The sequence below is a fragment of the Balaenoptera musculus genome, chromosome 2 (genome assembly GCF_009873245.2).
Source record: "Balaenoptera musculus isolate JJ_BM4_2016_0621 chromosome 2, mBalMus1.pri.v3, whole genome shotgun sequence".
Taxonomy (NCBI): domain Eukaryota; kingdom Metazoa; phylum Chordata; class Mammalia; order Artiodactyla; family Balaenopteridae; genus Balaenoptera; species Balaenoptera musculus.
In genome coordinates this window covers 50,508,975-50,524,395 of record NC_045786.1, presented here as the reverse complement: position 1 = coordinate 50,524,395, position 15,421 = coordinate 50,508,975, and the positions used below count along the sequence as shown (strand labels likewise).

Genomic DNA, 15,421 nt, shown 5'->3' with positions numbered 1-15,421 from the left:
TGCCCCCTCTACATGTCACAATCCTCAGACTTGTGAAGGGAAATTTACTTGCAATCTTGCTAGAATCATTCCTTTGGAATGATGGTATGATTATTTTATCAGTCTTCCCTATTTTATCAACCTTCATAACGAATCATACTGTGTGAGCCTTAACACTTTAGCTAAGGAATCTTCATGAGCTGAAACAAGGGAACTCTTCAATTCGGTCTATCAGCAACCCTAATCACTTCCACTAACTTCTTTACCAGCTGCTCAGTTGAGTTTTGTATTACTGGATGAACTACTACTCAGACTTTACAGAACACATCTTCAGTACTGTTCTATTCCTGGTAAGCTTCCAAAAACCAGCTGTTCTTGAAACTTCTGATATGCAACCTTTCTGGAGATAGCATCCCTCCCTTCTGCATATGCTTTCAATAGTAGTTCCTTTACAATAGTCTATGATATTATTTTTCCTTCTTTCCTTTAAACGAAGGGATTGGCAAACTTTTTCTTAAAGGGCCAGGGAGTAAAGATTTTAGGTCTATGGGCCATGCAGTCTCTGGGGCAACTACTCAACTCTGTTTTAGTGTGAAAGCAGCCACAGACAATATGCAAACAAATGTGTATGGCAATGTCCTAATAATGCTTTATTTATAAAAAAAAACAATAGTCAGCCAGCCCATGGAACATAGTTTGCCACCTCCTGCTTTAAACTCTTACAACTTCTGGGCTTCATATACCAGTATCATTATAATTACCCTGAATTTGGAAGGGTTTACTGAAATTGTAGTGAAAATTAAGTTCAACATATTTTATCAATTAAAGGTGAGATATATACATAAATGACTTAGAAATATTTGTGATAATAAGAGTTGTAAAAAAATTCTCATTATTTGTTGGTGAATCGGAAAATCTAACTGACCAGAACACATTCACTGATAACCACAGTTAACTTAGGAATTACCTAATTATGACAACAGAGGTGGTAATTTAAAATAATCATCAATATATGGAAAACTAACGAACATAATCAAGTGTACAGAAGACTAAATATATTATGATAAACCTACACAATGGATGGTAGTAGTAGAATTGCAGTGATTTTACTTTTCCTATTTTGCTTATTTATGTTTTCTATAATTAACAAAAAAGATTGCTATAATAAGAAAAAAAGTTTCTTTAAAGCACATGATGAAAAGTCAAAAGCTTTTGATTGCTAAATGTTTAACGTAGTCTGGAAATAAAAATATTTAGACTTCAAATTAATTTTAAAAAAAAATCAACCATTCTATCCCACACTCCTTTTTTTAAAAATTTACACCGATTAAATAGATAAATTAAAATTTTCATTTACCTGTCGGTTCCTTTCATCCATTATGCGTGTGATTTGTATTTTCTTCCGCCCCATTTTCAGTCACCTTTCCTTCCTTATATTCCAAATATTTAATTCAAAAATTAATTTTCTTCAATACCCTAATGCATGGTACACAGCTTCTATTATTTCAGCTTCTAGTTCAAGGGCTACAGCTGAAATTTTCTATAAGATCTAAAAGAAAACACAAATTAGAAAATTTAAGTTCTATAAGTTTGCAACTCATGAAAATGTTATACAAATTTCAAACCTGCCTTTATAGTGCACACAGACTGCATTATTAGTTGAAATTAGTTGAAATTTTTCATTACGTAAAATTAGTAAACAAGTTGAAGCCTTGTTAATTTTACCCTTAAAATATCTCTTGAAACTTTTCATGCCTCTAGTTCTGGCTAAAAGAGTGCAATTATATATAACCTTTGAGCTTTTCCTCAATGAATATAATAACAGCAAAACAAGAGCAACACTTACTGAGATTTTTCTATGTGCCAGGCACTTTTCTAAGTACCTAATATGCCTTAACTCATTCAATCATAACTTCAGTCTTCTGAGTTATAATTATCATCTCCATTTTATAAATAGGGATATTAAGGCAGAGAGCTGTTAAGTAATGTGTCCAAGGTCACACAGCTAGTAAGAGGCAGAGCTTGGAATATGAACTCAGGGAGTCTGGCTCTAGAATTTCTACTCTCAAACATTATGGAATATCCTTAAAAGCTTTTGATAGCCTCCATGTCAAAGGATGAACTAATAATCTGGGTAGCCCCAATCTGCCTTTACAAATTCTTCTTGCAAATTGCCCTAGCCACTAGCAAAATTACTATTTGTCAATCCACAAAGACATTATATACTTTCATAATAATATGCACCTAAATGAAACACTATTCCTTTAGCCATTTAATTATCTCCTCCTTATCAGCCAAGATTCAGTTTGAATGGCACCACCCTGATGAAGCCAAGACCAATTCCCCTTGGTAGAATAAATCATAGCACCTTATTTTGTGGGTACATGTGTATAAATTCCAAGATCATTTCCCTTTGAGACTTTGAATCTTTCAAAAACAACGATTTTTTATTCCATTTATCTCTACAGTAGAATGACTGGCAATGATATAACTTGTCATGCTCTGAATGATAGCTGTATCAAAAACCCAGTGCTTTCAAAACTTACATAATAAAATACTTACAGAGGGATGGGGGATGGGAGACAAATGTTATAACACAATAACAATTTCTCAAGGGAATTTTTTGAAGTATTTTTAATATTGTACATGTAACTCTATAAAACTTCAACTGTACTATGCAAATCCAGTGTTTAATTAAATCTGGCTTTTGCTCAAAAGCAGTGAGTTTCCAATTCTTATCACAACCATCATTATCATCAGCACAGCATTTCTTACATATCTTCCCTTATTCATTCTGTTATTTCTTTATTTATACAAATATTAATTGATCATCTATTAACAACTAATAACCTATTCAGTGATCACCTACTTGCAAAACAGGTACTTCCAAACAGTGAACTAGGTACATATGATAAAATGGTCAAGGAAAAAAGGCATAATTTCTGATCTCACAGTCCAGAGTCTAGTAAGGGAAAACAGACATTAGCCAAACCATCGTATAAATGAGTTTGTACAAAAGTTCATTTATCTGACCTAAATTCATGGTCAGGGCAGGCTTCACTGAGAACTGCTTCATACTCAAACCTGAGTATGCAGATATACTTACTAGGCAGACAGAATAGCATGTGCAAAAACCCTATGACAAGAACGAGCAGGAAACATGAGAGGAAATGAAAGATGGCTAGTCACTGGTAGGAATCAATTAAACAAGCAGCTGTGCTGTAGAGTATTTCTGTTTTCTCAACAGGCTGCAATATAAACAATAGAAGTTGGCTTACTCCAAATCATGTTCTCTAATAGATCACAGCACATCCAATTCCCATTATGAAAACTTGCACTGTAGCAGGCAACGTAAATATTCACACATTTCACCACAGAGATAATATGTTAACTCCTATAAGGTTGTATAATCTGAAAAATTCTGAACATATCTGAGCATTTTGCTTTTCACAATGGTGGAGTAGGTTGCTTCACACCAGTCTTTCCCTGAGAATCACTAGAAAAGCAAAACAAAAAGTAATCTGTTTAAAACAACTGAAGAACTTTCAAGACAGTGAGAATTTGCAGGGCTGGGACCTAGAAGAAACAGGTGGGGCCAGACTTTAGACTCGTTTTCCCCTAGAATCATTCGTAGATTGTAAAAACACTAGCTGAGAGGCTGAGAAGCTAAGCAGAGTTTTCCACACTTCTTTGGGTGGGGACACGAAAATTCAATTCAGAGCCTGGCTAGGAGGAATAGCTCCAGTAAACACATTGGGAAGCTGGAGGGAATCTAAAGGACTACTACTTTTATCCTAGGTAAAAGGTAAACCAGAAATAGACCAGGCCACAAAAGGAAAGAAGAATAGCTTCAATCTTCTCAATCTGATTATACTGAGGTAATCTGGGCTACCTAGTATCATTAGCCTAGCTGCATGCCAGTAAAATCTTCCCTAAAGGTTTTAGCAAAAGCAAATCTTATCAGCAAGAAGACTCCAAAATTCAAATTATCCTATCATTTTTCATATGAAATGTCTAAAAAAAAAAACTCATCAAGATCTGACTGAAAACTAAGAGTTTAAAATGGCAACAGAAATAGACCCCTAATAGATTCAGATAATGGTGTTAGCGGAAAAGTTTTTTTTTTTTTAATGATCCATACTTTTGACCAGATTTAACAGCTTTATTTATTTATTTATTTTTTGGCTGTGCTGGGTCTTTGTTGCTGCACGTGGGCTTTCTCTAGTTGTGGCAAGTGGGGCCTACTCTTTGTGGTGTGCGAGCTTCTCATCGTGGTGGCTTCTCTTGTTGTAGAGCACAGGCTCTAGGCGTGCGAGCTCAGCAGTTGTGGCTCGCAGGCTCTAGAACTCAGGCTCAGTAGTTGTGGTGCACAGGCTTAGTTGCTCCGCAGCATGTGGGATCTTTCCGGACCAGGGCTCGAACCTGTGTCCCCTGCATTGGCAAGCAGATTCTTAACCACTGCAAAACCAGGCAATCCCAGAAAACAGTTTTAAAATAAGTTAATTTAATGTGTTAAAAGGATTTTTTAAAATGAAGAATTTTAGCAAACACTATAAACATGGAAAACAGAGAACTGAAAAATACAATTTTAAAAACAGAAATTGAGAAATTGATGGATGAGTTTAACAATAGGTTAGATACAGCTGACGAAAGAACCAATGACCCAGAAGATAGGAAAGAAAATACACTGAAGCCCAAAAAGACACAAGAATGGGAAATACAGAAAAGAGTGTGAAAATATTATGAAACATGAAGAAAAGATCCAAAATTCATGTAACTGGAGTCCCAGAAAGGAAGGCGAGAACATATGAGAAAGAAAAGATATTTAAGACCTAATAGTTTAAAACTTTAAAAAACTGATCAGTGACATCAAGCCACAGACTCAAGAAGATCTACAAACTCCCAAGCAAAACAAATACAAAGAAAACCACACTTAGGCAAATCAAAGTAAAGGGGGAGGTTGGAGGGACAGAAACAAAGAGACAGAAACAGCCACAAACAGACCTTAAAAGCAGCCAGAAAAATTTAAAAATATATTAACTTTAAGAGCAACAGTAAGGGGCTTCCCTGGTGGCGCAGTGGTTGGGAGTCCGCCTACCAATGCAGGGGACATGGGTTCGGGCCCTGGTCCGGGAAGATCCCACATGCCTCGGAGCAACTGAGCCCGTGGGCCACGGCTGCTGAGCCTGTGCTCTAGAGCCACAACTACTGAAGCCCGTGCACCTGGAGCCTGCACGCCGCAACTGGAGAGAGCCTGCGCGCAGCAACGGAGACCCAACGCAGCCAAAAATAAATAAATTAAGAAAAAAAAAAAAGAGTAACAGTAAGATAAAGCTGGCTTCTTTAAATAAATAATGGAAGCCAAAAGACAACAAAATGATATCCTCAGAGTGCTGGGAACAGGGGAAATGCCAAAATAGAACTCTGTATCTGGCAAAAAAAAAAAAAAAATACCCTTCAGAAATGAAGGCAAAATAGAGACATTTTTAGCCAAACAGAATCAGAAAATTTGTCACCAGGGTACACTGAAGAGACTTCTTCAAGTAGAAGGAAAGGAGGGATTCCAGATACAGCTTGGATATGCACCAAAAAAATGAAATATAATGAACAGGTTAAATATGTAACTCTAAATGAATACTGACTAAATAAAATAATGACAGTATTTTGTGGAATTTAAAATATTACAATGAACAACAATACATAATTGGGAAGGGTAGTAAATGAAGTTAAAGTGTTCTAAAACACTTTCACTGATTAGGAAATGGAAAAAGTTCTCATTTACTTTAGACTTCAAAACATGAAAGATGCATGTGGTAATCTCTGAGATAACCACTAGAAAGACAGTAAGAGTATATATAGTCGTTCCTTGGTATCTGTAGGGGATTGATTCCAGGACCCTGAGAGGATACCAAAATCTGAGGATGCGCAAGTCCCTTATATAAAATGGCATAGCATTTGCATATAACCCACACACATCCTCTCATATACTTTAAATCATCCTTAGATTACTTATAATACATAATAAAATGTAAATGCTATGTAAATAGTTGCTGGCATGCAGTAAATTCAAGCTTTGCTTTTGGGAATTTTCTGGAATTCTTTTTCCTGGATATTTTCAATCTACAGTTGGTTGAATCCACGGGTACAAAACCCGCGGACATGAAGAGCCACCTGTACAGCTAACAAGCTAACAGAGGGGAAAAATGGATTAATAAATAATCCAAATTAGATTTAAAAAAATAAAACCTAATTATAAGATGATTATAGAGAATATATCTGACATATGGGGATATAGAAAGAATAAGCATAAAAGCATGGAGAAAGATATCTTTTGTAAAACACAAACCAAAAGAAAGCTTGTGTGGCTATACTGTACCATAGAAAACTTTGATGCATGAGATAGATATATATAGATATGGATAAAAATATAGTGGGATATTTCATTACAATAAAAGTTCAATTCACCAGGAAGGCACAGCAATTCTAAATCTGAATGCACCTGGTAGCACCTAAGTCAGGTATCTTTTCCTGAAAAGCAGATATTCTGTGCAAAACCCTAACCAGGAACTTGTTTTCCAATATTTTAAATAGGAAAAATTATGTTACATATCAACTGATAACCCCCAATCACTTCTCTTTGAAAATTTAACTAAACATAGAAAATGTCCATTTACCATAGTAAATTATCATGGTTAGTATGTAAAATGCGCACTATATGACTTCATATGCAATAACTTTCTCCCTGGCTTTGTTTTCCTTCTCCACAATTTAACATTTTCTCAACATGTTTGGGGCATTCTACAAATTTAAGCAAAATCAAGGACCAAATATGAAAGGCAATTAGAAATTTAATCAAAACAAACACATATGGCAGATAATAGCTCAAAAGCTTACAATACTGTAACATCTTTCTCATTGCCAGAAACATCAGAGATGCATATTCCCTTTGTTGACACTAAGCAAATGTTTCAAAATGTCTACACGTGCTTCTAATGTTCAACAAATTACATTTGGAAGGTAATTTGTGACTTCCCCCATAGACCAGTTTGCTAAAATATTGTACTGAATTTTACAGATTAAAAAATACTTTTTCTAAATAAACTTAAACTAAGAAACTAGAGTATGGTATATAAAGCCAACATGAAAAGAATTACGTGAAGTCCACAATTCTAAGTAAGTTGATTTTAACACAGCTTTCTCAGTAAAGGAGAAAGGAACAAGCACACCAAAACAAGGAACAAGCAGACTAGAAGAAACGGAACAGATGTGAACTTTACAATTAACAACCTAACTGACATATAGAACATTAAACCTTACAAATGCAGAAAATACATTCTTCGTAAGTACGTAAAAAACATTTACCAAAAGTGACCACATGATGGACCAAAACTAAGTGTTAACAAATTTCAAAGGACAGACATGTTTCTTGAGCTCAAATTGAGCTATGAATTAATAACAACAATATAACTAGAAAATCCTTATATATGTGAAAATTAAGCAATAAACTTCTAAATAGCCCATGGGTCAAAGAAGAAATCACAGTGAAAATTAGAAAAAATTTTTAATGGAATGCTATTAAAACACTTCCTATTAAAATGTATAGGATGCAGCTGAAACTATTCTTAAGAGGAAAAATTTTAGCTTTAAAATACATATACACTTGAAAGGCCAAAAACCAATGTTTTAAGCAACCATCTGAAAGAGTAACAAAAGGAACAAACTAAACCCCAAAACAGTACAAATGATGAAATAAAGGTAAGAGCAAAAAGTAATGAAATAGAAAACAAACATACAACAGAGATCAACAAAGCCAAAAGTTAGTTTTTTGAAAAATAAAAATTGATGAACTCCTGAAAAGAGTAATGGAGGAAAAAAGGAAGCAATTCAAAACATATCTGGCCCCAAAGGTCGTAGATAAAGGAATCTGGACTGTCCTATACATATATTTATCACACAAAGATTAATATCAATATAATAACCAACAAAAATCTGACAGTACAGTAAATTATTTACTGGCATGAAATTAAATTGGCATGTGGGACTCTAACCACCACCTCCTGTATTTCCAGCTTACAGACTCTAATAACCTAATTCCAACAATCCTTTGATCCCACTAGGTCCCACAATTTATTAAGCCTACTATGTTTTCACTGTCCCTCACCCACTCTATGTTTCTTACATGCCTCCTTATCCAGTTTAATTTTCATATATCCTTAGTCCCTTGGCTCCCACTCTCCCTCCTCCCGCCACATTTCCTGGGAGAAAACTCACCCCTGAGGAGGGCCTGCTCCTATGTAGCTGAATATGGCTGAAAAATAAACAACCATGCTAACTAGGTTAATTAATCTGGCAAAATTCATGAAGGTCGTGGACCTCAAACCTTAAATATTCCCTTCATACTGCCCAGTAATCTTCCATTTCCCAATCTCCTAGTTGATTATTTAATACCATATTCTATCTCCTCACGTCTGCAATACCCATCCTTAATCCTCACTTTCAGCTGATAACTTTGCTACCTATTCTACTGACAGGAAAAAAAAAGCAATCAGAAGAGAAGCTCCTCAAATTCCTGCCATCACAACTATCAACCCACCAGCATCTGTCTCATATACTCTGCCTTCCTTCCTTTTAAGATCTTCACTCCAACAATTCTTCTTTCCTTTCCTTCAATGTCAATTTTTGCTTCCATACTGAAGAGTTCCCAGTGGCACACACACACAAAAAATATGCTATTATTTCACTTACCTAAAACAAAACACAGAAAACAAACAAAAAATCTTGATCCTGAGAGAAATTTAAAATATACTAAATAACAAATTCACATTTGCAGATTCTCAGAGTTTCAATTTTGTAAAGATGTCAATTCTCCCCAAATTAATCTGGAGATTCAATACAATCTTAATCAAAATACCAGCAGGTTTTCTTTTACTATATGCAGAAACTGACAATATTACCCTAAAATTCATTTGGAAATACAAAGGTATAAGAATAGTGAAGGCTACCTTGAAGGGTAAAGCTTAAAGACTCACATACCATCATTTACCAGACTTATTATAAAGCTATAGTAATTAAGATGGTGTGCCCCAAGAGAAAACTCAAAGCTAACAGAAGGAAAGAAATAATAAACAGCAGAACAGAGATAGAGAATAGAAAAACAGAGTAAAAAAATCAATAAAACCAGAAGTTGGTTTTGAAAAAGGTTAAAAAAATTGACAAACCTTTAGCTAGATGGATTAAGAAAGAGAGAAGACTCAAATAATTTACATCAGAATTGAAAGTGGGGACATTACTTACCAGAAATAAATATCATAGTACCAGAGTACTCTAACAATCGTATGCCAACAAATGGAATAACCTAGATAAAATGGACAAATTCCTAGAAACACAAAACCTACCAATACTGGGAGGGAGGGAGGGAGGAAAAACTGAATAGATCTACAACTAGTAAGAAAATTGAATAAGTAATCAAAAATCTCCTGAAAAAGAAAAATACTCAACCTGATGGCTCCACTGGTGGGTTCTACCAAAGATTTAAAGAAGAACTAACACCAATCCTTCTCAAACTCTTCCCAAAAACTGAAGAGGAAGAAACGCTTCCTAAAGTCAGCTTTGTCCAGATAACGAACCAAAGACAGTACACGAAAAGTACAGATCAATATCCCTATGAACAATGATGCAAAAATCCTGAACAAAATACCAGCAAACTAAATTCACTGGCATAGCAAAAGGACTGTACACCATGACCAAGTGGGATTTATTGCTGGAGCGCAAGAATAGTTCAACATACTAAAATTACTCAGTGTGATATGCCACCTTAAGAGAACGAAGGAGAAAAACCACATAACCATCTCAATTGATGCAGAAAAAGGATTTGACAAAACACACTACCCTTTTATGATAAAAACATCCAACTAGGAAAAGAAAGAAACTACCTCAACTTAATAAAAATATATAATAGAAAAACCCCACAGCTTACACCATACTCAATGGTGTAAGACTGAAAGCTTTTCCTCTAAGATCAGGAACAAGACAAGGATGACTGATTTCACCACTTCTAAAACAAACAAAAAGCATCCAAACTGGAAAGGAAGAAGTATAATTATCTGTCTGAAGATGACATGATCATATATGTAGAATCCCCTAAAGATTCCACAAAAAAACATTGTTAGAATAAATAAATTCATCAAAATACTAGGATACAAATCAACACACAAAAATCAGCTGCATTTCTATTCACTAACAGTCTGAAATAGTAAAATAATTCCATTTACAATAGCATCAAAAAGAATAAAATACTCAGGAGTAAACTTTAGTCAAGGAAGTGAAAGACTTGCACGTTGAAAACTAAAAAAGATGGATAAAGAAATTAAAGCAGACACAATAGACATCCCACGTTTATAGACTGAAAGACAATTTTGTTAACCTGTCAATACAAATTCAATGCAATCCCTATCAAAATCCCAACGATTTTTTTTGCAGAAATAGGAAAAGCCATCCAAAAATTCATATGGAATATCAAGAAACAACAGCCAAAACAATACTGAAAAGGAAGAAACTGGAAAACTCACACTCCCTAATGTCAAATTTTTCTACAAAGCTACAGTAATCAAAACAGTATACTACGGGCATAAAGACAGACAATAACAGACAAATGGAACAGAACAGAGAGCCCAGAAATAAATCCATGTATACATGGTCAAATGTCAAAAAGTGTCAATGGACACTATCAACAGAGTAAAACAGCAACCCACAGAATGGGTGAAAATAATTATAAATTACATATCTGATAAGAAATTAATAGCCAGAATATATAAATAACCCTTAAAACTCCACAACAAAAAATAAACAAGCCAATTTTAAACGTAGGCAAAGGACTTGAATAGACACTTCTCTAAAGATATACAAATGGCCAATAAGGACATGAAAAGATGCTCAACATGACTAATCATTTGGCAAATGCATATCAAAACCACGAGATACCACTTCACACCCATTTGGATAGCTATTTTATGAAACAAATAAAAAGAAAAATAAAAAACAGAAAATTAGTGTTAAGGTACATGTGGAAAAACTGGAACCCCTATGCATTGTTTTGGGGAATCTAAAATGGTACACCTGCTGTGGAAAAACGTATGGTGGTTACTTAAAAAATTAAATATAGAATTACTACTTGATCCAGCAATTCTACTTCTAGGTATACACACAAAAGAACTGAAAGCAAGGACTCAAATAACATATTTGTACACCAACGTTCATAGGAGCATTATTCACAATAGTCAAAAGATAGAAACAACCCAAATGTCCACTGGCAAATGAACAAAGAAGCAAAATGTGGTATATATATGTATAAATGGAATATTTTTCAGCCTTAAAAAAGGAAATCCTATCACAAACTACAACAAGAATGAACTTTGAAAATATTATGCTAATAAGCCAGTTGCAGAAAGACAAATACTATGTAATTCCACTTACATGAGATTCCTACAGTAGTCAAATTCAGAGACAGAAAGTAAAATGCGAGTTGCCAGAGATGGGGAGGGATAGGGAGTAGAAGAACGAATGGGGAGTTAGTGTTTAATGGGTACAAAGTTTCACTATGGAATGATGCAAAAGTTCTGGAGATGGCCTGTGGTGATCACTGCTCAGCAATGTGAATTTATTTTAATGCCACTGGACTGAATATTTAAAAATGGTTAAAATGGCAAGTACTATGCTATGTATATTTTACCACAATTTAAAAGAATACAGATACTCCCCCCAAAAGTATGTACATACCCTTAAAATGATTACAGTATTCAGTTTTTATTAATTCAATCTAACCACTAACTCTAGGTCAAATGAGTACTGATTTTTCTGTACAGTGAGTTTTACTGGAAATGGCAACATTTAAAACCTACCTTTAGAACTAAAACCTATCTTTAGCAAACACAGATGGGCATTTTTTCACAGAGAAAGTAATATATATCCTAGAGGGGGAAAAAGGAATCTCTCATTAAATCCCAAGGCCTCTATCTGTATTCAAGCAATGTTAATACAGTAAAAAAAATTAATTTAAACTGAACTTACAGTTAACTGAAAAAAATTTTTAGTATGTCATTTTATTAAAAGCAGGAATCAGATCTTCAAAAAGATTTCCTATAATAACTATAAATGGAATATAACCTTTAAAAACTGTGAATCACAATGTTGCACACCTGAAAATTATATAATATTGTAAAACAACTATACCTCAGTAACAAATTTTTTAAAGAAATTTTGAAAAATTCCCAGTTTGGGCTCTACTGTCTTAATTTAAGAGATATCATAGAATCTGGCACGCAGACTCAGACCACACTAACACTGATCGCAGATGTTCAGTCTTTTAAAATCAATTAAAATCAATTTTACTTACTGTTTTAAAGAACTCTGTTGCTTAAGTAAATAAATATTTTAAGAGCATGGACTTTAAACAGAAGGTGAACCTTTACTTTTTAAACTTGGCCCTTATTAACACCTATCTTTGAGTTCATCAGAACACCCCATTTTGGTGATGCTGGTAAATCAATTATTTATTAATTTTTTTCAAAAGTTACTAAAATAAACTTTGTAATAAAAGTAACTATGTACAATCAACAACTGAACCTTTTTAATAGATAAACAGGTATCTATCAAGAGAAAATCTTTAATGATTCATTACCTCTTTAAAAGGCGGCGGGGGTGGGGAACACGACTTCCCCGGTGGCCCAGTGGTAAAGAATCCGCCTTCCAATGCAGGGAACTCAGGTTTGACCCCAGTCGGGGAACTAAGATCCCACACACCACAGGGCAACTAAGCCCGCACGCCACAATTACTGAGCCCACACACCACAACTACTGAGCCTGCGTGCCGCAACTACAGAGTCCACATGCTCTGGAGCCCGCACGCCACAACTAGAGAGAGAAAACCCATGTACCACAACTAGACAGAGAAAACCCGCACACCACAACTAGAGAGAAGCCCGCGTACCACAACCAGAGAGAAGCCCACGTGCCACAACAACGATCCCATGTGCTGCAACTAAGACCCAACACAGCCAAATATTAAATAAATAAGTAAATAATAAAATGCTTAAAAATAAATAAATAAAAGAGGGGAACTTAAGAATTCAATTTTGGATATAATAAACTTGAGATAGTCAGGAATCATTATGTTGGAAATGTCAAAAAGGAAGGTAGATATAACACTCAGACCTTAGAGCAAAAAATACACTTTGGGGAATCTTGTGAGAAACAATGTGCTCACCTAGGGATAAAATGTAAAATGAAGAGGGAGAGCGAAACCCCCAAAGAACATTTATTATTATTGTTGCAAATGAATAGCCCCAAACTATCCTTAAGACATAAGGCTTTAAACAACTTGGCCAATGTTAAAAAAATTTTTCAAACAGAAATCTTTCAGCCTCCCTTGAAAAAATCAAGAATTTATTCTAAGGAAGTAATAAGACAATGACAAAAATATATATACATATATGGATGTTCATCCCAATGCACCCAAAACAGTGAAAACGTAGAGGGAAAAGACTATAAGCATATAGGCATGACCTGTCTATATAATAAAATACCATAGCCATTAAAAACGTTGAACATTTTATAACAATGTTCACAATATAATGTTGTGGGCAGAAAATATATAATTCTAGTAGTATTTTTAAAATTTTGTAGGTATGGTGTGCACAGATACAAGATGGCACTGTATATTCATGTTACCGAAATTAATAAACTGTGGACAGTTTTTAAAAATCATTTTCATTTTATTTTTTCCAAAATAAACATCACTGTGATAAGGAAAAAAGTTATTACATACAACAAACAACTAATGGCCACTTTTAAAACTAGTCAGAAAATTAAAATCCTGAAAGATAGAAAGCATGAACTTTAAACATTACTGAAAAGTTCCTTCTACTTTAGCATTTTGTGCAATTTCCAATTACTTTTTCTTCATAACTTGCTTGCAATTTCAAAGCATTATTTGACTGAGAAGGTCTATGACAAGTGAAGTGAGAAAATGTGGGTCCTAGCTCCAGACAATGTCACTAAAGTAGCTGCACAACCTCTGGTACACGACAGTTTCTAAGAAAAAGTGACTTTTTATAACAGGAAAATTGAAATTATACATGCTATAAGTACTACACAAGGCTAGAATAAAATACTGTGCATATGCAAATATTTGAGGAAAAGTGATTATTACTACTAACAAATATATTTTTAAGCATGGTATAATGTGTTACATTAATATTTATGATTAGAAAATGAGTACTTTATTTACTGTGTGCCCACTATTTCACATATTTATTCCCTTAAAATGTATTTATACCTTTTTTGCACATACAATAGAAATCAAGAGAAAAAAATTAAATTAAAAACATTATCTTGTAGCTAATTTTCAATAACTGAATGTCAAATTAGTATCTAAGATTATACCTTATAAAAAAGCAAATTAAGGGACTTCTCTGGTGGTCCAGCAATAAACACTCCGTGCTCCCAAAATTGGTTCAAGATGGTGGAGTAGAAGGACGTACTTTCACTCCCTCTTGCGAGAGCACCGGAATCACAACTAACTGCTGAATGCTGAATAATCATCAACAGGAAGACACTGGAACGCACCAAAAAAGATACCCCACATCCAAAGACAAAGAAGAAGCCACAATGAGACAGTAGGAGGGAAGCAATCACAATAAAATCAAATCCCATAACTGCTGGGTGGGTGACTCACAAACTGGAGAACACTTATACCACAGAAGTCCATCCACTGGAGTGAAGGTTCTGAGCCCCACGTCAGGCTTCCCAACCTGGGGGTCCAGCAACAGGAGGAGGAATTCCTAGAGAATCAGACTTTGAAGGCTAGCAGGATTTGATTGCAGGACTTCGACAGGACTGTGGAAAAGAGACTCCACTATTGGAGGGCACACACAAAGTAGTGTGTGCACTGGGACCCAGAGGAAGAAGCAGTGACCCCACAGGAAACTGAACCAGACCTACCTGCTAGTGTTGGAGGGTCTCCTGCAGAGGTGGGGGGTGGCTGTGTCTCACCGTGAGGACAAGGACACTGGCAGCAGAAGTTCTGGGAAATACTCCTTGGCGTGAGCCCTTCCAGAGTCTGCCATTAGCCCCACTGAAGAGCCCAGGTAGGCTCCAGTGTTGGGTCGCCTCAGGCCAAACAACCAACAGGAAGGGAATCCAGCCACACCCAACAGGAGACAAGTGGATTAAAGTTTTACTGAGCTCTGCCCACCAGAGCAACAGCCAGCTCTACCCACCACCAGTCCCTCCGATCAGGAAACTTGCACAAGCCTCTCAGATAGCCTCATCCACCAGAGGGCAGACAGCAGAAGCAAGAAGAACTACAATCCTGCAGCCTGTGGAACAAAAACCACATTCCCAGAAAGAGAGACAAGATGAAAAGGCAGAGGGCTATGTACCAGAT

General features: G+C 35.3%; 1 protein-coding gene across 11 annotated transcripts in view; it reads right to left on the bottom strand.

Annotated features, from left to right (window-relative positions):
• MEF2A (myocyte enhancer factor 2A) overlaps positions 1 to 15,421 on the bottom strand; it is a 165,865-nt gene that overhangs the window by 91,829 nt on the left and 58,615 nt on the right. For 8 of the 11 annotated variants that reach the window (XM_036842218.1, XM_036842220.1, XM_036842217.1 and 5 more), the window contains exon 3: positions 1,337 to 1,528. In XM_036842218.1, coding sequence (XP_036698113.1) covers positions 1,337 to 1,390 — 54 coding nt within the window. In that variant the 5' untranslated portion in view covers positions 1,391 to 1,528. Of the gene's footprint in view, positions 1 to 1,336; positions 1,529 to 8,572; positions 8,674 to 9,022; positions 9,027 to 14,418; positions 14,557 to 15,421 lie in introns of those variants that run through there. The other 3 variants (XM_036842211.1, XM_036842214.1, XM_036842213.1) reach the window with 3 other exon arrangements.